This window comes from Bombina bombina, chromosome 4, assembly GCF_027579735.1.
Source record: "Bombina bombina isolate aBomBom1 chromosome 4, aBomBom1.pri, whole genome shotgun sequence".
NCBI classification, from domain to species: Eukaryota; Metazoa; Chordata; class Amphibia; order Anura; family Bombinatoridae; genus Bombina; species Bombina bombina.
In genome coordinates, this window is record NC_069502.1 from 399,416,614 (window position 1) to 399,443,734 (window position 27,121).

The 27,121-nt window shown below is 37.7% G+C and overlaps 1 protein-coding gene across 1 annotated transcript in view; it reads left to right on the forward strand.

The window, feature by feature from the left end:
* ATP11B (ATPase phospholipid transporting 11B (putative)) overlaps positions 1-18,141 on the forward strand; it is a gene marked incomplete in the record, with an annotated part of 701,724 nt that extends 683,583 nt beyond the window's left edge. The window contains 2 exon segments of the mRNA XM_053710175.1: positions 270-403; positions 16,410-18,141. Of these exon segments, the coding sequence (XP_053566150.1) occupies positions 270-403; positions 16,410-16,491 (216 nt within the window).
* Positions 18,142-27,121: the final 8,980 nt, after the last annotated feature.

Here is a 27,121-nt window from a genome sequence, read left to right on the forward strand (position 1 = left end):
GGGCCGAAGTTTGTGCTAAATATAGCAGTTAATGAAGTAGGTACATTAGTCTAGCCCTTGGTATGCATCACAGATATTTACAATATGAAGGAAATCAATTACAAAATGCCTTAATGTAAAGGGTTTCACATGCAGCAATGCATTTTTTTCATGGCACGTGTTAGTTTTTTCAATTTCTCTTATCTTCTGGATTCAATTGTTGATTTACATGAATGTGAAAATGTTGCATGTAACGGTACATTGCATTCATATTTCTATTTACTTACCAGCTTACTGAGACAGGATCAGGTATCAAGTGCTTGGACTCAATGTGCTGCTACGCAGGTGGAGAGACAGCGTGCTTGTCTTTTAGAAGAATGCTGGAACGAATGATCGGACGATGCAGCCCACCCCGGGTCACCAGGTGTGGAACCTCTCTAAATAGCCTTTGCTGCCAAAGGTTCTCATATAAACTGGAAAGTGATGAACCTGCAGCTTTAGACGAATAGGAAAGAAAATGCAGGGTTCTGCTTTCAGTCACAGGGGGAAATGATTGAGATACAATGTTAAATACCACTCATTTTGCATTTGTAATAGATTTTCTGGTTATAAGATGGGAAGATCTATATACTTTAAGTATTTTTTTATTATTATTTTAAAATCCATTAGTCTCCAGTGTTTTTTTTTTGGTACATTTATTTTGTAAATACTTGTATTTGTCTTGTATGTGTCTTTTGTATTAAATGTTGGCCTTCCTGTTAGCATTTTCTCTGCATAAATCACTCTTGGGTTGTATGGGATCATTTGATTTCATGTACATTATAATTGGCTTGTTTGGGCTCTGGTTCTTGTACAGATGTACAAAAGGTTTAAAGCGATTTTTAATTTCCCCTTATAGAAATGCAGTGTTTTTGAACGGACTGCTTCGTAATTCTCTTAATGTCTCATTAGCTGCGCCTTTCCTGTTGTTATCCTTCTAACTATCCTGTCAAACAATGTAAAGTAAAACCTTTTGTACATCGCTCTTCTCTACAGTCAATATCACATTTACTCCGTAAGCTCATAAACTGTATTTGTTGTTGAGAATTTTGTCAGTTTAAAAATATTTTATTTATTTAAAAAAAATGTGATATTCACTTTTTAAAATGTCTTGTCGTTATAATTGCATACTATTTTGACTGTGTGGTTATACCTTACAGTTCAGTTGAGTTATTTAACCCCTTCAGTGCTGATGGCTTTTTAAAGGCTTTAATAAGTTATTGCAACCTCAATCAGTACTGAAGGTTATTGTTTTACATATAATCACCTTTTTTAGTTCTTGCTCTCTTCATTCCTATTTGTTTTTTTTATTTGCATTAAGCAATATGAAAATTGTTTATTTTCTATTTAGGGCAAATGTTACAAACAAAATGCTTATTTTTGAGAAGTTACTTCTGTAGAAGAAAGTTACAATAAAAGTAGATATTTATACAAAACATGTTATAAACAAAAAGTGTAAAAAAAAATATTTCGTATCAGATATCTTCATTTTCATAAATAAAAGCGTTGTTTACAAAATGATAAATGTATTATTTTTTTATTTATATTTTTTGCCTGAAGAAGAATGTTGATTTTTAATAAGCTTTTCCACTCTTCATTATCTTGGGTATTTCAATCTGCATGGCAGTTTCCTTCTGTTATCTACTTAAAAATGGTTTCCCCACAAGTTTCAAAATTCTGAGTCTCGTAAGCTTTCCTCAAATTATTGAATATCAAAAATATTAAAAAAAAAAAAAAACTACTGGTTTAGATCTTTTTAACTCCTTTTCGTCTCCAGTTAAAAATAAAATAATCTAAAACAAAAAGTCAAAATACAATGATGAAATTCAGTTACATCTAATGGGTAAACAACCCAGAATGTTTTGTAAGTTTGACAAATGTAGGCTCAGAAATTGCAACTTTTAATGGGAGCTGTTTTTTTTCTTCAAATTATTCTGGTTAATATATCTGAATAAGGTTTTTATTTCTAAATTGTAAAGTGTGTCAATATGCATCGATTTGGTCACAAAACTCACTCATATGATAACATATAAAAATTATCCCTGTAGCAAATGTAATCTATACTTTATAATGACTATTTAGCAAAGTTATTTTAACAGAATATTTTTTTCTCATACTCAAGTGGTGTCATAGTATTCGGGTTCTAATGGGTTATATTGCCTCATTCCTTTTTTAGGAGTATCTTGAAACACCTCACTGGATTCTCTAGGGTGCATCCCCTCTAGTGTGGCTGCCTTTTGGTCTCTGTCAATGCTTCCTACAGTGAGTGGTTTGTCAAGTAGGCCAACAAAATACAAAAACATTCCCTGGGAATACACAACATAGATTAAGTCAGCATTGCTATGGGGTATCTATACCATTTTAGCTACCCTGTTCTCAGCACAATATTGAAGGAACGGGCAAAAGGGGCTGAATATATGGATTTTTTTGGTCTACTGACCAATGAATATGTTTAAGAGAGGGAGACCCTAAATGAAACCTTATATTGGCACCACTTGGTCATGGAGAAAATTCAATTCGCTTTTTTTATTTGTTGAGTTGACAACCATTGTGTGATGCTTATGTCATCATAATTTACTTTGCATTGATGAACACACTTTCCAATGAAGAAATATATTATGTTTAGAATGTATATTACATTTATAATTTGTTGCTCTTTTACCCACACTTTGGATAAATTGCAATGACGGATTTTGTTTTCCAGTTTTAATTAAAACTTACATTATTTACCAGTCTCATTTTAAACTAAGGTAAGTAAAAATAGGACTCAAACATAACTGCAATCTTGAGTGACTGCAGCAGATGAGGTTTTATAATTATCTTCATGCTGGAGTCTCATGGTTTATGGTTAGTCAACTTATCACTGAGATGTTCCTGAAATCAGGGCAAAAATGAAGTATGACTTTGGTTACTGCTATTAATAGAATAGGTGTTTGTATACCTGATTAACATCAGATACACTGTTGCTAGGAACACACTAGGCAAAATAAGCTTTCCATAATTGATAAGAGTAATCTGAGTGCAGAAGAGGGCGTCAATTTATTGCTATAAAAGACAATGGTCCTAACCTCTGTAGAAATGTTTAAAAAAAAAAAAAAAGATTGAAAATGTGCCAAAAAGGTAGCCTTCCAGGTTAAACTTCATCTAAACTTTTTATTTCCAGGGCTAATAGTTGGAGTATGTTGAAACTTACCATATGTCCTCAGGCTTCTTCTCCTACTCCCCTTCCTTGACCATACTCCGTGTGATGTCTGCTATGTAGTAGGCTCCTAATACTAAATAGTATGCATTTATTATAAACTCAAAAATGTTACTGTGGCCACATTCTCAAGGGGTTATTCACTTTGGAGAGTATAGTAAGGACCTTTTAAGGATGGTGAGCAACAGTCCTCCATGGAACTTCATTTTAAAGGTTTTCAGAAACACCATTTTAAACCTAGACATAAATTGTTTTTGCTGCCTTCCAAAAGCTTCCTAATATAAAGATGACATAAATCTTAGCTAAAATATCAGTATTTTCTTGAGATCATAAATCATAAGGATTTATATATTTTCTTTTAAGCAATTTTCAAATATTTAAGAGCTCTTACTACATCAAGACTACAAAGAAAGTCTCACACACAAAATTATTTAAAAATTAACTTAAAAAAGAAAATGTATGCTTACCTGATAAATGTATTTCTTTCCTAAGATATGGTGAGTCCAAGGCTTTATCAATTACTGTTGGGAATACCACTCCTGGCCAGCAGGAGGAGGCAAAGAGCACCACAGTCAAACTGTTAAGTATCGCTTCCCTTCCCACAACCCCCGTCATTCTCTTTGCCTTCGGTGCAAGGAGGAGAAGTTTTGGTGTCTGAAGAAGATTGGATTTATTTAACTTCAATCAAGATTTTATTATTTTGAAAGCCAGAGTAGGTTTACTCTGACCTTTCCTCTCAAGATTGGGTCTAGCCGTACTCAACGTTAGTCTCTTCAGTAGGGCAGTGGTGGCTTTAAAGCAGTTAAGAACTTGTAAGGTGGGTCTTGCTGCGTTTTCCTAACATATTTGCTACCCTAGTATAGAAAGCCAGAGTAGGTTTGCTCTGATCTTTCTGTTTTTTCCACAGGCCTCTGTAAGGAGTTGGCATCCTTCCACGCTGTGTCAGCTGTCGTCCTGCTGGACGGCCAGACTGCAGATAAGTGCCTTTTGTCTTCTAGGTATGGGAGACTGTGCCCTTAATGAGTTTTGAAAGACCTGCAACATTTTCTGGGACATACATATCTTTTATAGAGATATTTTTAGGCAGAGAGCAGGCACTGCTGTGTGAATGGAGACTTTTTTTTTTTTTTTACTTTATTCTGGTTAAGTGTTTCCCCTGTATTTAAGTGTGGGCTGTTTATCCCTTTGTTTCTCTCATGGCTCATAGATTTTTTTTTTTTATATTTCCCTGAACTTTCCCTACAGCTGGCAGGGTTCTGCTGCAATTGTTTTGTTGTACTCTATAACGAGTGCTAATGGAGGGTATTTTTATATTTATTTAATAAGGAAAAGTTTTTGTACTTTGTGTGAGGGTCAGAAGGCAGGCACTTTGTGAGAAAAATGAGGCGCTTTGCATGTTTTATTTTTTGGACCTCTCATTGCGGTTTTGCCGCCATTATGGTTTTCTCTCCCTGTTGAGAAACGTGCGCTCGTAATGGCAGTGCAGTTTCTTGTCGGCAGTCACGTGACCCACTTCAGATCTTCTAGTGGAGTGGTGTCTGTTAGACTCCGATATTTTTTCTGGGGCTTGCACAGAATTAATTTTAGGTCCGCTTCAGGCACCTCCCTCTTGGTGTTTTCCGGTTTAAGTTGTTAGCTTTCAGTTATATCTATACAAATGGGTATTTCGCGGATAACTTTGTTGTTTTTGCTGTGCTAAAATGTCAGGCAGGTTTTCAGCCCTTAGGCTGAGGTGTAACGGCCATTCTTGTTGCTTTAATTTGTTTAAAGCTAGACTTGCCACGGACTGCTGTTCTTAAAGTGACCGTGTTTAACTATTAAATGTACAAAAAAATGGAAACCAGTGGTATATACATTCCTGCCCTGTGTTCTTTTTGAGAAAGAATTCTGTTGGTTATTGCATGCTGGCTTACCTTTAGAAGGCGCAAGCAGTGTATGAGAGTCGCTGGTGTTTTTCCTTATTTGATAGTGCAAACAATATATATAATAGTTTCAAATGTTTTCACTACTCTCTTAAGGGTAGAGATAGAGTATTGTCTCTGAGCCCGTTGTCTCCAAGGATTATGCTGTTTAGGCAATGCCACAGCTTTCTCCTTTAACGCCCCAAGCCTTTATGGCGTCACATGCAGTGCCCTGTGGTTCCTCAATCTCATGGAGGAGTTTTTGCGCCTGCAGAATTTACTGCCCAGGTATCTTCTGCGATATCTACGGCATTATCTGCTTTTCCTATACTAAAGGGAAATTGCAAGAGAAAAATTAGAGATTCAGATAGTAAGGTCTTTGTACCTCCTGCTGCTACACTGGTTGCCCTTTCTCATAGGTTTGATGAGGAGAATATGTTGGTAGCCTCTGAGGGTGAAAACTCTGATTCAGACAGAATAATTCCTTCATCTGATGTTGAAGTTGTATCCTTCAGATTAAACTTGAACACCTTTGTGTATTGTTAAAGAAGGTTTTGGCTACTTCCTCTGTGGAAGTTTTTCCTGTTCCAGACCGTGCTAGGAGATTTTTCACAGGAATTGGAGAAGTCAGGGTTTCCTTTTTCCCGTCTCCTGTCTTTTTAAAAAGATGTTTCCTGTCGCTGTCTCCATTAAATATCAGGGTGCACAATGCCTAAAGTAGTAGGGCATTTATACTATGGCTAAGAGAACTACGATTCCTAGAGAGGATAGCTGTTCTTTTTAGGATGAATGGACTAAGCTGATGGCTTAGATGGAAGTTTGTTTTGCCACTGTGTCAAGTGCAGCATCTTATTGGTGCGATGCCTTGTTTGATTCCAATTTGGTAGAGACTCCTTTGGAGGAGATCTAGTACAGAATTATGGCTGTTGAGCTAGTCAACGCTTTTATTTCTGATACCATACAAGTACCATATCTGGCTTTGCTGTGCTAGCCCGCGGGGCGTTGTGGCTATGTTCATGGTCAGTGGATTTTTCCTTTGATTCCAAACATCTGGCGCTTCCTTACAAGGGTAAGACCTTGTTTGGTCCTGATCTGACAGGAATATTTCTGATATTATGGGTGGAAAAGGGTCTTTTCTACTACTAGGAAAGATAAATAGACCTAAAGGAGGTTGCCCCCAATCCGGGATCGGTCCAAGTGGGGTGCGGAATCTCTCTGTCTTCAGACATGCATACGAGATGTCCCAGATGGGCTGCAGACATAGTATCTCAGGTTTTATACATAGAATTCATACCTTCCTCCCAGAGGCAGGTTCCTCCTCTGTTTTATCTGCAGGCCAGATAACAGTGAGGCAATTTTGAAGTACGTTTGGGACCTCTTCCCTGCGAGTGATAGTTCCAGTTCCTGTAAGGGAACAGGTTCTAGAATTCTATTCATTCTTGTTCATGGTTCCCGAAAAAGAGGGAATTTTTGGACATATGATAGATCTAACAACCATCCTTCAAAATGGAAATCAGTGGTTCCATTCTTCCTTTGGTCCAAGAGGGTCAGTTCATGGTGACCATTTACCTGGAGGACATGTATTTTCAAGTTCCTGAGTTTTGCCTTTCTGTCAAACATTTTCAGATTGTGGCTCTTCCCTTTGGCCTTGCCACGGATCAGGTTTTGGGGTATTGCTGTGGTACCCTTCCTGGACGAAACAATGGTTCAGACGCGATCTTTTCAACAAGCAAACTCTCATACAGAGATCTTGTTGTCTTTTCTTCATTCCCACGGATGGGAAGTGAATCTGAAAATGGGTTCCCTTGTTCCAGCTACAGGGGTAGTTTTCTTAGGGACCATATTAGTTCCTATCTCTGACAATATTTTTGTCAAAGTTTAGAAAAATCAAGGATTCTTGCCTCTCTCTGCACTCTACTGTTTGGCCCTTCAGAGGCTCAATGTATGGGGGTAATTGGTCTGATGGTTGCTTCATTGCATGCTCAGATAGTGGAACGGGATCATGTGGTTCTGTCTCTGAGGATAGATGTCAGTCGACATGAGATTCTTTCCTGTGGTCGTTTTCGCAGAAGCATCTGTCTCGGGACACATGCTTCAGGAGTTCTTCCTGAGTAATGATGACCACGGACGCCAGTCTGTTGGATTGGTGACTATGGACTTGGGAGGAGTCTGCTTTTCCATAACCATCTTAGAGTTGAGAGCGTTATACAATTTTCTGATGGCTTGGCCTCAGTTGTTTAAGACCATTTCATCTCATTGGCTTACATCAACCACCTGGGTGGAACCTGGAGTTCCTTAGCCATGACTGGCGTGGATTATTCGGTGGGTGGACGCTCACATTTGTTGTCTCTCCACTATTCTCATTTCAGGAGTGGATACCGGGAGCGGACTTCTTGAGAGTCGGATCATTCCGGGGAGTGGACGCTTCTCCCTGAGGTGTTCTCCAGGTTAACCTTAAAATGGGAGTTGTTGGAGTTGGCAGTACGCCAAACTTTCTCGTTACGTTTAAGGGTCTAGAGATCAGCAGGCTGCTCTGTTAAAATTCCTGGTGGTTCTTTGGGATTTCAGTCCGACATCCCTGTACCCCAGTTTGCTCTCCTGGGGACACATAGGAGTGGGCATCGGTATTTTTAATAGTTCCTGCATAGCCTTGCAGGATCTGAATACAGGCCTTGCAGGGATGTATCTCTTCCACCTTGGTGGTTGTTCCTGAGGTGGGACCTTCTAATTAGGCTCCATTCTTTTGTTTCTCTGAAGCTTTCTGCTTGGAGATTGAACGCTTAGTTATGTCTAAGCGTGGTTTTTCTGAGTCGGTCATTGAGACCATGATTCAGGCTTGCAAGCCTGTTACTAGACAGATTAGCCATAAGATATGGCGTATATTTCTTTATTGGTGTGAATCTAAGGGCTACTCTTGGAGTAGGGTCAGGATTCTTAGGATTTTGTCTTTTCTCCAGGAAGGTCTGGAGAAGGATTTGTTAGTCAGTACCCTGAATGGTCAGATTTCTGCATTTTCTATTTTGCTACATAAGCGTCTGGCGGACGTGCCAGATGTGCAAATTTTTTTGTCAGGCCTTGATCAGAATCAGGCCTGTGTTTAAGTCTAATGCTCTTCCTTGGAGCCTTAACTTTGTTCTTAAAGTTTTACAGCAGGCTCCGTTTGAGCCTTTGCATTCCATAGATATTAATTTGTGTTCTTGGAAGGTTTTTTTTTCCCTACAGTGGTTTTGAACAGATATATTAATCAGGAATTTGTTATTCCTTCTCTATGTCCTCATCCTTCTTCTCATAAAGAACGTTGTTGCACAACTTGAATGTTGTGCATGCTTTATCTTTTTTTTTTTTTTCTCCAACATAGGTGTGTCCGGTCCACGGCGTCATCCTTACTTGTGGGATATTCTCTTCCCCAACAGGAAATGGCAAAGAGCCCAGCAAAGCTGGTCACATGATCCCTCCTAGGCTCCGCCTACCCCAGTCATTCTCTTTGCCGTTGTACAGGCAACATCTCCACGGAGATGGCTTAGAGTTTTTTAGTGTTTAACTGTAGTTTTTATTATTCAATCAAGAGTTTGTTATTTTAAAATAGTGCTGGTAGGTACTATTTACTCAGAAACAGAAAAGAGATGAAGATTTCTGTTTGTATGAGGAAAATGATTTTAGCAACCGTTACTAAAATCCATGGCTGTTCCACACAGGACTGTTGAGAGGAATTAACTTCAGTTGGGGGAACAGTGAGCAGTCTCTTGCTGCTTGAGGCATGACACATTCTAACAAGACGATGTAATGCTGGAAGCTGTCATTTTCCCTATGGGATCCGGTAAGCCATGTTTATTAAGATAGTAAATAAGGGCTTCACAAGGGCTTATTAAGACTGTAGACTTTTTCTGGGCTAAATCGATTCATTATTAACACATATTTAGCCTTGAGGAATCATTTAATCTGGGTATTTTGATAAGATTATATCGGCAGGCACTGTTTTAGACACCTTATTCTTTAGGGGCTTTCCCAAATCATAGGCAGAGCCTCATTTTCGCGCCGGTGTTGCGCACTTGTTTTTGAGAGGCATGACATGCAGTCGCATGTGTGAGGAGCTCTGATACATAGAAAAGACTTTCTGAAGGCGTCATTTGGTATCGTATTCCCCTTTGGGCTTGGTTGGGTCTCAGCAAAGCAGATACCAGGGACTGTAAAGGGGTTAAAGTTAAAAACGGCTCCGGTTCCGTTATTTTAAGGGTTAAAGCTTCCAAATTTGGTGTGCAATACTTTTAAGGCTTTAAGACACTGTGGTGAAATTTTGGTGAATTTTGAACAATTCCTTCATATTTTTTCGCAATTGCAGTAATAAAGTGTGTTCAGTTTAAAATTTAAAGTGACAGTAACGGTTTTATTTTAAAACGTTTTTTGTACTTTTTTATTAAGTTTATGCCTGTTTAACATGTCTGAACTACCAGATAGACTGTGTTCTGAATGTGGGGAAGCCAGAGTTCCTTCTCATTTAATTAAATGTGATTTATGTGACAATGACAATGATGCCCAAGATGATTCCTCAAGTGAGGGGAGTAAGCATGGTACTGCATCATTCCCTCCTTCGTCTACACGAGTCTTGCCCACTCAGGAGGCCCCTAGTACATCTAGCGCGCCAATACTCCTTACTATGCAACAATTAACGGCTGTAATGGATAATTCTGTCAAAAACATTTTAGCCAAAATGCACACTTATCAGCGTAAGCGCGACTGCTCTGTTTTAGATACTGAAGAGCATGACGACGCTGATAATAATGGTTCTGAAGGGCCCCTAAACCAGTCTGATGGGGCCAGGGAGGTTTTGTCTGAGGGAGAAATTACTGATTCAGGGAACATTTCTCAACAAGCTGAACCTGATGTGATTACGTTTAAATTTAAGTTGGAACATCTCCGCATTCTGCTTAAGGAGGTATTATCCACTATGGATGATTGTGACAAGTTGGTCATCCCAGAGAAACTATGTAAAATGGACAAGTTCCTAGAGGTCCCGGGGCTCCCAGAAGCTTTTCCTATACCCAAGCGGGTGGCGGACATTGTAAATAAAGAATGGGAAAGGCCCGGTATTCCTTTCGTCCCTCCCCCCATATTTAAAAAATTGTTTCCCATGGTCGACCCCAGAAAGGACTTATGGCAGACAGTCCCCAAGGTCGAGGGAGCGGTTTCCACTTTAAACAAACGCACCACTATACCCATAGAAGATAGTTGTGCTTTCAAAGATCCTAAAAAATTAGAAGGTTTACTTAAAAAGATGTTTGTTCAGCAGGGTTACCTTCTACAACCAATTTCATGCATTGTCCCTGTCGCTACAGCCGCGTGTTTCTGGTTCGATGAGCTGGTAAAGGCGGTCGATAGTGATTCTCCTCCTTATGAGGAGATTATGGACAGAATCAATGCTCTCAAATTGGCTAATTCTTTCACCCTAGACGCCACTTTGCAATTGGCTAGGTTAGCGGCTAAGAATTCTGGGTTTGCTATTGTGGCGCGCAGAGCGCTTTGGTTGAAATCTTGGTCAGCTGATGCGTCTTCCAAGAACAAGCTACTTAACATTCCTTTCAAGGGGAAAACGCTGTTTGGCCCTGACTTGAAAGAGATTATCTCTGATATCACTGGGGGTAAGGGCCACGCCCTTCCTCAGGATCGGCCTTTCAAGGCCAAAAATAAACCTAATTTTCGTCCCTTTCGTAGAAACGGACCAGCCCAAAGTGCTACGTCCTCTAAGCAAGAGGGTAATACTTCTCAAGCCAAGCCAGCTTGGAGACCAATGCAAGGCTGGAACAAGGGAAAGCAGGCCAAAAAACCTGCCACTGCTACCAAGACAGCATGAAATGTTGGCCCCCGATCCGGGACCGGATCTGGTGGGGGGCAGACTCTCTCTCTTCGCTCAGGCTTGGGCAAGAGATGTTCTGGATCCTTGGGCGCTAGAAATAGTCTCCCAAGGTTATCTTCTGGAATTCAAGGGGCTTCCCCCAAGGGGGAGGTTCCACAGGTCTCAGTTGTCTTCAGACCACATAAAAAGACAGGCATTCTTACGTTGTGTAGAAGACCTGTTAAAAATGGGAGTGATTCATCCTGTTCCATTAGGAGAACAAGGGATGGGGTTCTACTCCAATCTGTTCATAGTTCCCAAAAAAGAGGGAACGTTCAGACCAATCTTAGATCTCAAGATCTTAAACAAGTTTCTCAAGGTTCCATCGTTCAAAATGGAAACCATTCGAACAATTCTTCCTTCCATCCAGGAAGGTCAATTCATGACCACGGTGGATTTAAAGGATGCGTATCTACATATTCCTATCCACAAGGAACATCATCGGTTCCTAAGGTTCGCATTCCTGGACAAGCATTACCAGTTCGTGGCGCTTCCTTTCGGATTAGCCACTGCTCCAAGGATTTTCACAAAGGTACTAGGGTCCCTTCTAGCTGTGCTAAGACCAAGGGGCATTGCTGTAGTACCTTACTTGGACGACATTCTGATTCAAGCGTCGTCCCTTCCTCAAGCAAAGGCTCACACGGACATCGTCCTGGCCTTTCTCAGATCTCACGGATGGAAAGTGAACGTGGAAAAGAGTTCTCTATCTCCGTCAACAAGGGTTCCCTTCTTGGGAACAATAATAGACTCTTTAGAAATGAGGATTTTTCTGACAGAGGCCAGAAAAACAAAACTTCTAGACTCTTGTCGGATACTTCATTCCGTTCCTCTTCCTTCCATAGCGCAGTGCATGGAAGTGATAGGCTTGATGGTAGCGGCAATGGACATAGTTCCTTTTGCGCGCATTCATCTAAGACCATTACAACTGTGCATGCTCAGTCAGTGGAATGGGGACTATACGAACTTGTCTCCGAGGATACAAGTAAATCAGAGGACCAGAGACTCACTCCGTTGGTGGCTGTCCCTGGACAACCTGTCACAAGGGATGACCTTCCGCAGACCAGAGTGGGTCATTGTCACGACCGACGCCAGTCTGATGGGCTGGGGCGCGGTCTGGGGATCCCTGAAAGCTCAGGGTCTTTGGTCTCGGGAAGAATCTCTTCTACCGATAAATATTCTGGAACTGAGAGCGATATTCAATGCTCTCAAGGCTTGGCCTCAGCTAGCGAGGGCCAAGTTCATACGGTTTCAATCAGACAACATGACAACTGTTGCGTACATCAACCATCAGGGGGGAACAAGGAGTTCCCTGGCGATGGAAGAAGTGACCAAAATCATTCTATGGGCGGAGTCTCACTCCTGCCACCTGTCTGCTATCCACATCCCAGGAGTGGAAAATTGGGAAGCGGATTTTCTGAGTCGTCAGACATTGCATCCGGGGGAGTGGGAACTCCATCCGGAAATCTTTGCCCAAGTCACTCAACTGTGGGGCATTCCAGACATGGATCTGATGGCCTCTCGTCAGAACTTCAAAGTTCCTTGCTACGGGTCCAGATCCAGGGATCCCAAGGCGGCTCTAGTGGATGCACTAGTAGCACCTTGGACCTTCAAACTAGCTTATGTATTCCCGCCGTTTCCTCTCATCCCCAGGCTGGTAGCCAGGATCAATCAGGAAAGGGCGTCGGTGATCTTGATAGCTCCTGCGTGGCCACGCAGGACTTGGTATGCAGATCTGGTGAATATGTCATCGGCTCCACCATGGAAGCTACCTTTGAGACGAGACCTTCTTGTTCAAGGTCCGTTCGAACATCCGAACCTGGTCTCACTCCAGCTGACTGCCTGGAGATTGAACGCTTGATCTTATCGAAGCGAGGGTTCTCAGATTCTGTTATCGATACTCTTGTTCAGGCCAGAAAGCCTGTAACTAGAAAGATTTACCACAAAATTTGGAAAAAATATATCTGTTGGTGTGAATCTAAAGGATTCCCTTGGGACAAGGTTAAGATTCCTAAGATTCTATCCTTCCTTCAAGAAGGATTGGAAAAAGGATTATCTGCAAGTTCCCTGAAGGGACAGATTTCTGCCTTGTCTGTGTTACTTCACAAAAAGCTGGCAGCTGTGCCAGATGTTCAAGCCTTTGTTCAGGCTCTGGTTAGAATCAAGCCTGTTTACAAACCTTTGACTCCTCCTTGGAGTCTCAACTTAGTTCTTTCAGTTCTTCAGGGGGTTCCGTTTGAACCCTTACATTCCGTTGATATTAAGTTATTATCTTGGAAAGTTTTGTTTTTGGTTGCAATTTCTTCTGCTAGAAGAGTTTCAGAATTATCTGCTCTGCAGTGTTCTCCTCCTTATCTGGTGTTCCATGCAGATAAGGTGGTTTTACGTACTAAACCTGGTTTTCTTCCAAAAGTTGTTTCTAACAAAAACATTAACCAGGAGATTATCGTACCTTCTCTGTGTCCGAAACCAGTTTCGAAGAAGGAACGTTTGTTGCACAATTTGGATGTTGTTCGCGCTCTAAAATTCTATTTAGATGCTACAAAGGATTTTAGACAAACATCTTCCTTGTTTGTTGTTTATTCCGGTAAAAGGAGAGGTCAAAAAGCAACTTCTACCTCTCTCTCTTTTTGGATTAAAAGCATCATCAGATTGGCTTACGAGACTGCCGGACGGCAGCCTCCCGAAAGAATCACAGCTCATTCCACTAGGGCTGTGGCTTCCACATGGGCCTTCAAGAACGAGGCTTCTGTTGATCAGATATGTAGGGCAGCGACTTGGTCTTCACTGCACACTTTTACCAAATTTTACAAGTTTGATACTTTTGCTTCTTCTGAGGCTATTTTTGGGAGAAAGGTTTTGCAAGCCGTGGTGCCTTCCATCTAGGTGACCTGATTTGCTCCCTCCCATCATCCGTGTCCTAAAGCTTTGATATTGGTTCCCACAAGTAAGGATGACGCCGTGGACCGGACACACCTATGTTGGAGAAAACAGAATTTATGTTTACCTGATAAATTACTTTCTCCAACGGTGTGTCCGGTCCACGGCCCGCCCTGGTTTTTTAATCAGGTCTGATAATTTATTTTCTTTAACTACAGTCACCACGGTATCATATGGTTTCTCCTATGCAAATATTCCTCCTTAACGTCGGTCGAATGACTGGGGTAGGCGGAGCCTAGGAGGGATCATGTGACCAGCTTTGCTGGGCTCTTTGCCATTTCCTGTTGGGGAAGAGAATATCCCACAAGTAAGGATGACGCCGTGGACCGGACACACCGTTGGAGAAAGTAATTTATCAGGTAAACATAAATTCTGTTTTTACAGACGACTAAGGATTTTCAACAGTATTCTGGCCTGTTTTTTTCTCTGGGAAACGTAAAGGTCAAAAATCTACTGCTACTTCTAGTTCCCTCTGGTTGAGAATTATTAGTTTTGCTTATGAGACTGCTGGACTGCAGCCTCCTGAGAGAATTACAGCTCTTTCCACTAGGGCTGTCTCCTCTTCTTGGGCTTTCAAGAATGAAGCTTCTGTGGAACAGTTTTGCAAGGCTGCAACTTGGTTCTCTTTGCATACTCTCTCCAAATTTTGATACTTTTGCCTCGGACGAGGTGTCTTTTGGAAGTAAGGTTATTCAAGCGGTGGTGCCTTCTGTTTAGGACTGCCTGTCTTGTCCCTCCCTATTCATCTGTGTCCTCTAGTTTGGGTATTGGTTCCCAACAGTAATTGATGAAGCCGTGGACTCACCATATCTTAGGAAAGAAAATGTATGCTTACCTGATAAATGTATTTATTACCGGATATGTTGAGTCCACGGCCCCGCCCTTTATTTCAAGACAGATATTTTTTACTAAACCTCTGGCACCTCTACATCTTGTGTTACTCCTTTTTTCTCCATTTACATTCGGTCGAATGATTGGGGGTGGTAGGAAGGGAAGTGATACTTAACAGTTTGACAGCGGTGCTCTTTGCCTCCTCCTGCTGGCCAGAAGTGGTTTTCCCAGCAGTAATTGATGAAGCCTTGGACTCACCATATCTTAGGAAAGAAAGAAATTTATCAGGTAAGCATACATTTTCTTTTTGAAGTTAATTTTTAAATAATTTTGTGGATGGCCCTATGCGTAATAAGAGTAGTTGCCTTTTCTGATCTTTAGCTAGGACAATGTAGCCTAATGGACTGCTTAGTTTGCTTTGCAGTATTTGTCTGATACCGGAAATACTAATTCTTTTATTTGTTTTCCACCGCTCTGCCCTGATCTAAAGAGTGTGAGACTTTCTTTGTAGTCTTGATGTAGTAAGAGCTCTTAAATATTTGAAAATTGTTTAAAATTTATAAATCCTTATGATTTATGATCTCAAGAAAATACTGATATTTTAGCTAAGATTTATGTCATCTTTATATTAGGAAGCTTTTGAAAGGCAGCTATATGGTCTCACATATTTTTAAAGATTAGTTTAAAGCAGGATCTAAAAGAAATGTGTAGACTGCTCATCCCTCCTATATAAGATACTATTTTCTGTCCAACACATGTATGCTTCAATATGAACTAAACAGAATAGGAGAAAACACAATGTACAAGTAAAATAAGTACATTTCTTCTATCTGATTAGATGCTGGTTCTAAGTGAGACAGTTATGGCTTGTGCAGAATCATTGTTCAACCAGCTCTTTTAATAAAGAAATTTGTTTGTATTTAGAGGAAGAGGATGAACATGGAGATTTAAGGACATTTAAATTGCTATCTCTTACAAGCTGATGTGAACTTAAAAATACCCTATAGTCAATAATCTTCTGTCACTTTGAATATGGATACATTCCTTGTATATATAGTAATTATTAATACACATTTACATGTTTTCATCTGGTTGTTGCCTATAACAAGAGATTGGTTCTGTAGAGAACAACAAATACACCAAATAAGGTCCAATAACTACTAAAACAAGTTTTTTTAACACTTCAATGAGGTTTCTTTAACATAAAATGAATACTGACTTTTGTTTGGGAGTTGTAGTTTGTTGGGCTGCACCTGAAATATTTTAGAATAAAAAAAAAAAGATCATGACCACATTTATGTTTTAAAACAATATAATTTAGTTACATCCCATACTTGTGCAGATGTCATATAGTTGAGTATTGTACATGTAACAGCAATAATTTGCATTTTATTGATAATTACAAAAAATTAGGTGATATCTTTTGTTGGTTTTACACCATCTCTTTTAATAGCATTAAACTTGTCATGCATGTGGAGTAAAACATTTATTTAATAGATAATGGTTATTCATAGTGATGGATTGTATCTGCAGTTACTATAACATTTTCACCGGTGAGGACTAGCCAGCAATTTAATACGCTACTAAAATAAGAGGTATCCAGTCAGTCCATTTTTTCTTTTTGTTACTCTAGATCTTGGAGCGAAACGGATCCCTACTATTCAAATGACAGAAGCATCCTGACCCTCTCCGCCATGGATTCTTCCACATGTTAGCAGGACTTTAGTCTTAATGTCCTCTGCTTTCCAGTACATACCTCTAATATATGAAGATAAAATGCACTCTCCTACATCATCAAAAAGCTTCAAATATATTTTAGATAAAGTAATCTTCCCAAAATATGAATCATTAACTTCTGCTGGTATGTTATTTATTTTTGCAGGGTCAAAAAGTACATATATTTTTTATATATATATATAGTTAGAATATATTTTAGACTACTATAGATTAATATTTTGCATCATGGAACGAATGCATTATTTTTCACAATTAAAAATACATTTTTTGAAGCATCTTCTAGGGTTTGGTTATACATGATGTCTTTTTATTATTATTTTAACTCCTGCAAATAAATAATGCAGACACATTTACATGCATTGTAATTTATATAGGATTCCAGAGCTGCTTTTTGAAGATGTTAACTATTGAATCCCCCTTTAGACCATTCTAATGACCATTTTTATTCCATTGCTTCTTAAAGAATAATACAAAGGAATCAGTGGATGCCAAAATGCAGAATCTTGTGTTAAATTGATGTGGATGTGCCTGTAATAAAGGAACATCAATGTAAAAAATAAACTGCTTAAAAAACTGAATATAGCAGTCTTAATCTATTACAAATTATAGTAAATAAACATATCTGGTGCTAAACAATCATGTTCTTATCTCTGGATTATTCAATTATTGGCTGCGCCATCTCCTATAGTATTCACTTATTCATTATAAGTACATGGCTAGTGGCGTTCATAGCACTGGGCACATTTCTTTTCCATGCATTTTTAATTGGTGTAGAATGCTTTTTGCATTTTTGAAGGGGCTCGAAAAATAAACTGCTATATCATTATAGTGCAATTTATTATTTTTACCTTAATGTTTCTGTAATTAACCTTTAAATGATTTGTATGTGTGTGATATTCCTGGGCCATCTTGTTTTTTCAGGTTTTTTTAATCCAATATTATTCATAATGTAAAACTGTCTTAACTTTTGCTAAACGGTTTCAGATGTTCGAAAATTATTACAGATCTAATATACTATGTATATTTATGCAGGTTTTTTCTTTTTGTCTCCCAAAGATCATATTTTAAATATTATTTAACTTTAGGTTCAGAAAGAGGTATTATTCCAAAGATTTTACTAATGTTTACTGTATTTTCTTTTATTGAAAATGTTTACAATGTAATGATTATATATGTCATTAGAACCAATATTTTTAGTCTTTGTTTTTTTGTTCAGATGAACAAACTTTTTGTATTTATGCTGCAATTTAATTTGGTTTTATGTCTCTGTTCACCTGGAAATAAACGGACTTAAATTATAGCAAAGCTCTAGTTTTTATGTTTTAGTTAATTATTCTATACACTATTTTGCTTATCATTTTTTATACAACCACTGTTTTTTTACAGGTGAAATTGTATTACTTTGTTGGTTAACTGACTACATTTTAAAGAAAGACAAAAACTTGAAATTGACGAGATGATATGGCCTAGGACTTGAACTTTACATCTTACATTACATTGATCCATTTCTTGTACAAGCATATGATCTGGCAATTGACTATAGATCAGTTTCAATTCATTATGGGGATAATGGAGAAAGTTGTTAATCACTCCTTTAAAATGAAGTAAAATATATTTTAATTTGACAACCTATTTTTAGTATTGTTTGCAATAAGTAGGAACTATAGGGTCGATAATTCTTTAGAAAAGCTTTTTAAAAGATTTATCTACTTAAAGCTTCATAGACTTTAACGGTGATGTTTTACAGAAAAATCATTAGATAAAGGTTTAAAAGGATTTAGCAATCCTATATTAGCTAAGATGTTTCACTTATTTGCAGTGTACTGGTCCTTTAGAGCTGTATCCTATAAATATGGTCTTACTGCTTACTACCCCTCTCAAGTGTATCTCAAACTTTGACACTTAAATCCATCATATAAATAGAAGTAATATGGTATAACCCTGATTCTGTCTATAGCAGGCTATCTACGGAAACTGGACTTGCAGTCCAGTAGGTTGACGGTGACTCTAAATGAATTTGTTGATTATCACCTATTTGCTCTTAAAGTAAGGCTTAATGGGAAAGTGGCATGTTAAACATGGTTGAGGCTCCATAATATCCATTCCAGTTTGAATTTTGCTATAAGGCTTTTAGAACCATAAACCTATGGTCATGTTGTTTTAACATTGTAACTTATTCTCTTAAATGCAAAACACTGTGTGTTGCTAAGCTAACACTGCTCATCTGTAGCATCAGAAGCATAACAAGTTATGGATTGCTCCATTTATCATTTGCTGCGATTAGGGGGCGGCTTGTGCAATGTAAAATGCATTTGCCACAAGACCAGATGGACAGGTTCATAAGTGAACCTTAATCTGGCAGCGAGCACATTTAACATTGCACAAGCCAGCCCCTGCTTGCATGCACTCTTATTTTACCTCTTCAGCCCCTCAGTACTCATTTGCCACATATCTGTAGGAACAGCAGGCTATATATCCTGAACATTTTTTGGAACCTAGCCATCCCCTTATATAAAACTTCTTCAAGGTTGCCTACCCTAGCTTTGCTGCAGCTTATCACAATTGTTCAGTAGCATCTGCCATTGTTAGAGCTTTACCTCCCACACTAAACCACTCCAAACTCATCAATCCCACTCCACATTCAGCTGCTGTCTCTAACTATGCACTCTCACATTAAGGAATATATGTAGGAAATCTTATACTCAAGCCGACTTTCCTCATTACAAAAAATGCTAACTGCTGCTCACTTCTTTCCTCAAACATAAAATGCTTCTTCTGAACCATTATATGTAAAAAAAAGAAAAGAGAGCGAGCGCACAAGAACGACTCAAGTGTAAATCTTTATTAAACAAAATGCACACGCTTTTTATGTTGCACTGGATCAAAATTAAAAGTCAGCATTCAGGATGATACGCTCAATCCTCACAGCATTTTTAATGTTATATCGATTAGTTTAGAGTCAACCACACTAAGATTCCTATATACTTTGCTATTTCCAGATAGCTCATCGGACTAAACATAGGGTCCTTAAATATATAGACACGGGTTCGTATCCCACCCAAAATAATTGAAACAATTTATTATCAATATGAGTTTAGAAAAAGAATATCATGAGCAGTATCACTAGAACCTTCACAGCTAGCATTTAGTAAAAATATATGCTTTAAACGAAAGATCTTTTTATATATATACACTTTTATAGCAGTATATCATTAGATTTTTTAATATATATAATTTTCTAATATTTCTCAATAGGTTTTTTTCATGAACCATTTTTTTACCATTTTTACATCACTTTTTTACCAGTATTACAACAGCTAGCATATAGCGTAATTATATCTCTCCAAACAAGGATTGCTATATTCTTTCATTTAATCTTCATCGAAAACCTTCAACATTTACATAGACATTTAATTTATATTTGGGACCGCTAGTTTGAGATAGTGTTCCTTAAATCATTATCTAGATACATAAAAGACCATTTTTCTTGTTCTATCTAGAATCTATCGACCATAACCATCTTATTTTTGTTTCTAGAATATAAGATATGAGGGCTCTTTACAAGAACAATGTTTTCTGCAAACTCATATTTCTAATACATCCATATTATCTACTATTGTTTGGTATATTACGAGTGATATCAATCTCATTGGTTGTCATATCTGAATAGCTCTTTTAGATCAGTAAAAGCCTAGCATACACAAGGTCAAGGGTTCGAGCCCAACCCAGAGGAAAACATATATATTTTTTCTAGTTTATATATATATATATTCTTTATTGATTATATACAGATTTGTTTTGCACACTAAACAATAGTCACCATTGGGATCTTATTTTCATATAGCCCAATAGTCTTTTGAGGTGACAACATGTTTGTCTATAGGATAGGATACATACACAGGTTTAGCATTTTTTCAGAAACACTATCACAGGTGTTACCCATCAATGCAAATACATGCTGTTTTTATGTTTGTTCTTTTTGTTTTTTGCATGATATGAATATATTATCTGATTGCTGCTCAAACACAATTTCGATACATGTTCTATTTTTTATTGTATTTTTGTTTTTTAACATTTTATTGTCAATTCTTTGGAGATGACCTCCACATTTTGATTCCGGGTCACTGTCAGGTATAAATGGTAGCCTGTTGAACACCTTTGTATATGCCTGAGGAAACGGTCCTTTACGGACTGAGAAACGCGTAGCAATTAAATACTTGTTTTTAGACAGACCCGGTTTTCTGTGCCTTTTTAATATTACTACTGTTTGCAGTGGTTATACCTAGTTTGGTTTTTATCCGTTTGTTCCATACACTGACATTGGAAACTCGTTTGGAAACAAGGCTGATCGTGTGAGCAGCTACCTTTTGGGATAAACAACACAGCCCTTTGGACTTCCACAGTGGTGATCCGGCTCACCAGACGACACACAGCCGACTCCATCTACCTCATCTGACCCAACCACAGGTCTCCCGGGTGAGACCCCCAGCGTACTGACTGCTGGTCCTGAATGTCAGCCTGCCTGTATGCACCCAGTTGGTTCTAGGTGCCACTCCACTTGTGAGTAGATTTTATTATAACTACTGTTTTCCAGTTTTCCAAACTGATTCACACTATGTTGGCGCCCCTTGTTTTTCTATCCTCCTAGATTTCCTGATTCATCACACCTTGGATTCAAGCGGAGCAAGCCATTTGTTTTGATCCTTTGAACTTTTGTTCTTTATATATCCTTTACATTGAATTTGGACTTTTTATCTCTGAACACTTATCACATATTGGACTTTTCAGTTTTTTGAGTTTAATCAAATTCAACTGTTTTGTTGCAAGTCTTTAGTTCTTTGCAATATTCCAACTGATTTTTTGTTTAGGTATCACAATTGTTTCATGATTCTTTGCTTATGTATCACAATTGTTTCAAGTCTTACGGTTTGTAACAAGTCACACATTCTCCTTTGATTAACAAGATTTCACTCAATCATATACACATATACACCTCTACTCTCACATACTTATCTGTCACGGTTCAACTCACACGATACCAGAGGAATTTCATTCACATCAACACATTTATTATCAACACTACAGCGCGTCCCCTTAGTTTTTTCTTATAGAAAACACTTCTATACTTGTTTGTTTTTTAATAAAAGGAATTTAGGGTGTTATCCCTGTCTAGGCTGTATGAGCTATCATTCAATTATTAAAGGAATATTTCTTTCATGTAATTAGCAAGAGTCCATGAGCTAGTGACGTATGGGATATACATTCCTACCAGGAGGGGCAAAGTTTCCCAAACCTTAAAATGCCTATAAATACACCCCTCACCACACCCACAATTCCCATGGAGGTGGTGAAGTAAGTTTGTGCTAGATTCTACGTTGATATGCGCTTCGCAGCAGGCTGGAGCCCGGTTTTCCTCTCAGAGTGCAGTGAATGTCAGAGGGATGTGAAGAGAGTATTGCCTATTTGAATTCAATGGTCTCCTTCTATGGGATCTATTTCATAGGTTCTCTGTTATCGATCGTAGAGATTCATCTCTTACCTCCCTTTTCAGATCGACGATATACACTTATATACCATTACCTCTACTGATTCTCGTTTCAGTACTGGTTTGGCTATCTACTATATGTAGATGAGTGTCTTAGGGTAAGTAAGTCTTATTTTATTATGACACTCTAAGCTATGGTTGGGCACTTTCTATGTAAAGTTCTAAATATATGTCTTTAAACTTATATTTGCCATGATTCAGGATAATCCGTATTCCTTTAAAAATTCAGACTGTCAGTTTCATTATTTGGGATAATGCATTTTAATTCAATTTATTTTTCTTTACCTTGAAAATTTTCAATTGATCATTTTTCCCTGTGTGCTGTTAGGCTCGCGGGGGCAGAAAATGTTTCTTTTTATTGCGTCATTTCCGGCGCCGTAGTTGACGCCGGAAGTTGTATTCTGTTAATACGTCATTTTTGACGCATGTGTATTCAGACATTTTTTTGCGCCAAAAAATTTGGGCGTCGGTTCTGGCGTCAGAGGATGTGGCGTCATACTTGGCACCAAAAATATGGGCGTTGTATTTAGCGCCAATAATGTGGGCGTCATATTTGGCGCCAAAAAATGTGGGCGTATTTTTTGTTTCACTTTTTTTCCTCACATTATTTAAACATCACTTTTTTATTGCTTCTGGTTTCTAGAAGCTTATTATTTTGCATTCTTTTCCAATTCCTGAAACTGTCATTTAAGGAATTTGATAATTTTGCTTTAAATATTGTTTTTTTCTATTACATATTGCAAGATTTCACTGTTCCTGTTTCAAAACAATCTAAAAGGATTCCTGTTGACTGAGTTCAGTCCTACCAAAGCTAAGTTCATTTATTTTAAATGTTATGAATGTTTATCTTTAGCTATGGTTTGTAATAAGTTATCATGATAAACTTTTACATGCAGAATCCATTAGTATTTATGCTTTATATATTGCCATTCTTTTTACATCTTATGTACAAGAAATATTTAGAAGATTTATAAGAAATATTTTTCTGATTCTATTTTAAAGGCATTGTCTGACATCGTGCCTTCTAATAAAATTTTTAGGTCTTTTTCAAACTTTCAAGTTTCAAATGACCAACAACATATTGATTTATCCTTCTCTGATGATGTTTTTTCTAATTAAGAATTTTCTTCATCATATATTGACACTAACAAATCTACTTTTTTATTTTATTTTTTTATTAAAGTACATTTGTTCTTTGTTGAAAAGGTGTTGATTATTTTGGATATTAAGGTAACTAGTTCTTTTTCAAGACTAGCTAACACTATTTCTGCTTATTTATTCTTCTGTGTTTTCAGAGGTTTTTTTCCAATTCCTCATACTAGGGAATGGAATAGGCTGAGAATTTTCTTTTATTCCTTCTTCAAGGGTTTTAAACTATATTCTTTGCCAGCAGTTAAATTCAATTTAGAGGGTTCTCCAATTTATTGGGGCTATCTCTACTCCTACTAATTATGCTATTTTTTCTATAGCAAAATAGTATTTATTTTCCTTTAGATGGTTGTATCTTATTTATGGAAAATTATTTAGTTTCAGGTACTTTTCTTGGACCTGTGATTTATTTGGATGTTGCAATTGCTTCATTTTTTCTGTTTACTTTAAGATCAAGTATCAGATTATGATTTATTTTAGCATTGTTAAAGGGACAAAATTTACTAGACTAGGTGCTGTTGCATTTGTCTTGTTGTTTTGCATTTATTGATTATGCAAGTCCTCTGTATTGACTGGTCCTTTAACTGGACTATATTGCTAATAATTTCATTTGTGTCTTCATTTTATTGAATATTTTCGCAAATGAGGTTTAATCTATGTCTTTAGCTGTTTTAGCTAGAAGAATTTTGTGATTTCTAAAAATCCATATTTCTTTTGTTCTAAGATAATCAATTATTTGTTTTAGAATTGGATTCAATTCTTAACTGTTACTCTGGGCTTCAAGATTGAATTCTAAGTCTAAAACTTTAAGCTTATACTAGTTTGGTTGTTCTTATTAAGGAACAAATTTCTGAATTCTTTCCCAAGTAACATGTTTTTAATTGGAAATTTTTCAGTTTGAAATCAGCTCCCTAAAAATGCGATGTACGTGCCGTATTCCAGCTTGGCTGGCAAGGGGCAGGTTAAGACTTTTTTGAATTTTTTTTGGTTCTATTCGGTCCAAATTTCTTTGATTTTATTCCAGTAAGGCTAACACTTTCTTTAAGTGTGTTTCGGTCCTATATATTTTGGGTACTGTTGAAGCATGGCTGATCACCCGTGGGGTTCAAGCGCTGCTCAGACCTGGAATCTTCTGGGGTATTTCTTCCAGTTCCATTTTTAGGAACTGGGTTTTGGAGTTTTATTCAAACTATTCTGCCTTTTTTTGGTCAGTGATAGCATTATTTGTTTTCATTAGATACAATAAATGCATATTTTTATTTTTCTGTTTTCATTCAGATTATTTTCTGAGGATGCGGAATCTCATATGATTCACTTTGTTCTTCCAGGACATAGTTAGAGGATCTTTTTTTTTTTTTTTCAAAAGCTCTTGATTCCTCACACAAGGGTCACCTTTTTTAGGTTTCCAGATAGTTTGTGTCACTGTCTTTGTCTCTATCAGACAAGGGACAATTTTATTGGGTTCCGTCTGTCGGTACCTTTAGTCTCTATTATTTCCTTCAGTTGCTATATATGCATAGAAGTTTTAGGTCTTATGGCCACAGCATTGGATTCAATTCCCTTTGCTCATTTTCAATAGAAAGAACCTTTCCAGTCTTTTATGCTGAATTATGGTGCAGGGATTCTAGGATTTCGCATTTTAAATCTTCGAATCCTAATATTTATCTCTCTTGATTTGGTGGTTAATATCACCATCATTTAGTTCTACAGGTCTCTTCATTTCTTTCAACCTGGACCATGATCTCTACAGATGTGAGTCTTTTTGGTTGGGAGGCTGTCTGAGGATCTCTGTCAGCACAAGGGGTTTGGAAATCTTAGGAGGCGAGATTACCATTTGATATTTTAGAACTCTGTGCTTTCTCAGAGTTTTTCAGTTAGTTTCTCTTTGAAGAAGAGACGTTTATTGTTTTTCAGACAATATCACAACTATGGTGTATGTCAATCATCAGGGTAGGACTATCAGTCCTTAAGTTGTGACAGAAGTGTCTCGGATATTAGCTTGGGCTAAATCCAGCTCCTATCTAAATTCTGTGGGGGGTTTTCCCAGGTATAGATATTTGGGAAGCAGATTATCTCTGTTAATCAAGCTTTACTTCCGGGAGAATGGTCTCTCTTACCCAGATATGTTTTTCAATTTTTCAGATGTGAGCATTTCTAGAAATAGATCTGTTGGCATCTCATCTGAATAAAGAACTTCCCAGGGGCCTATTCAGGTCCGGGGATCTTCAGGCGGAAGTAGTGTATGCATTGACATTTCTTTGGAATTATCTTTTTGCCTATTTCTTTTCGCCTCTAGTTCTTCTTCCAAAGTGATTTCCAAAATTCTTATGGAGTATTTGTTTGTTATGCTGGTGGCTCCAGCATGGCCTCTCAGGTTTTGGTATGCGGATCTCATTCGGATGGCCAGTTGCCAATCTTGGACACTTCCGTTTAAACCAGACCTTCTTTCTCAAGTCCCATTTTTTCCATCGGGATCTCAAATCATTAAATTTGAAGGGAATGGAGATTGAACGCTTGGTTTTTAGTCATAGAGGTTTCTCTGACTCATTGATTAATACTATGTTTCAGGCTCGTAAATCTGTCTAGAAAGATTTATTATTGAGTCTGGAAGACCTACTTTTCTTGACATTCTTTTAAAATTCATAGAATTTTATTATTTTTTCAGGTTGGTTTGGATAAGGTTTTGTCTTCAGTTCTTTGTTAGGACAAATCTCTACTCTTTCTGTTCTTTTTTCACAGAAAGATTGCTAATCATCCTGATATTCATTGTTTTGTACAGGCTTTGGTCCGTATCAAGCCTGTCATTAATTCAATCTCTCCTCTTTGGAGTCTCAATTTGGTGCTGAGGGCTTTACAGGCTCCTCCGTTTGAAACTATGCATTTTCTGAAATTACTTTCTTGGAAAAGTATTGTTCCTTTTGGTTATTTCTTCTGCTAGAAGAGTTTTTGAGTTATCTGCTCTTTTTTGTGAATATCCTTTTCTGATTTTTCATCAGGATAAGGCAGTGTTACTTCCTGATATTCATCATTTTGTTCAGGTTTTGATTCGTATCAAACCTGTCATTAAGACAATTTCCTCCTTGGAGTCTTAATTGGGTTCTGAAGGTTTTTCAGGCTCTTCTATTTGAGCATATGCTTGCTCTGGACATTAATTACTTTCATGGAAAGTATTGTTCTTTTTGGACATCTCTTCAGCTAGAACAGTTTTTGAATTATCTGTTCTTTCTTGTGAATCTCTTTTTTCTGATTTTTTTCATCAGGATAAGGTGGTTTTTGCTGTTCTCATTTCATTTCTTACCTAAAGTTGTAAATTCTAACAAACATTAGGGAGGAATTATTGTTTTCCTAAGACTTCTTTGGTGAGATTCTTACTTTCTTTGGATATAGTAAGAGTTTTTGAAATTCTATGTTGAAGCTATTCAGATTTCAGATAGACTTCTAGTCTATTTTTTATCTTTTCTGGTTTTAGGAAGGTCAAAAAGCTTCTGCCATTTATTTGGCATCTTGCTTAAACTTTTGATTCATCATGCTTATTTGGAGTTGGGTGGATTCCCGCCTCGGAGGATTACAGCTCATTCTACTAGGTAATTTTCTACTTCCTGGGCTTTTTAAGAATGAAGCTTCTGTTGATCAGATTTGCAAAGCAATGACTTGGTCTTCTTTGCATACTTTTACTATGTTCTACCATTTTGATGTTTTCTCTTCTTTAGAAGAAGTTTTGGTTGAATGGTACTTCAGGCAGCTGTCTCAGTTTGATTCTTCTGCTTATAAATTCATTTTTTTTCATTATAGAAATTGAAACTTTTTTTGATTTGGGTAGTGGATTAATTTTTCAGCGGAATTGGCTGTCTTTATTTTATCCCTCCCTCTCTAGTGACTCTTGCGTGGAAGTTCCACATCTTGGGTATTTATTA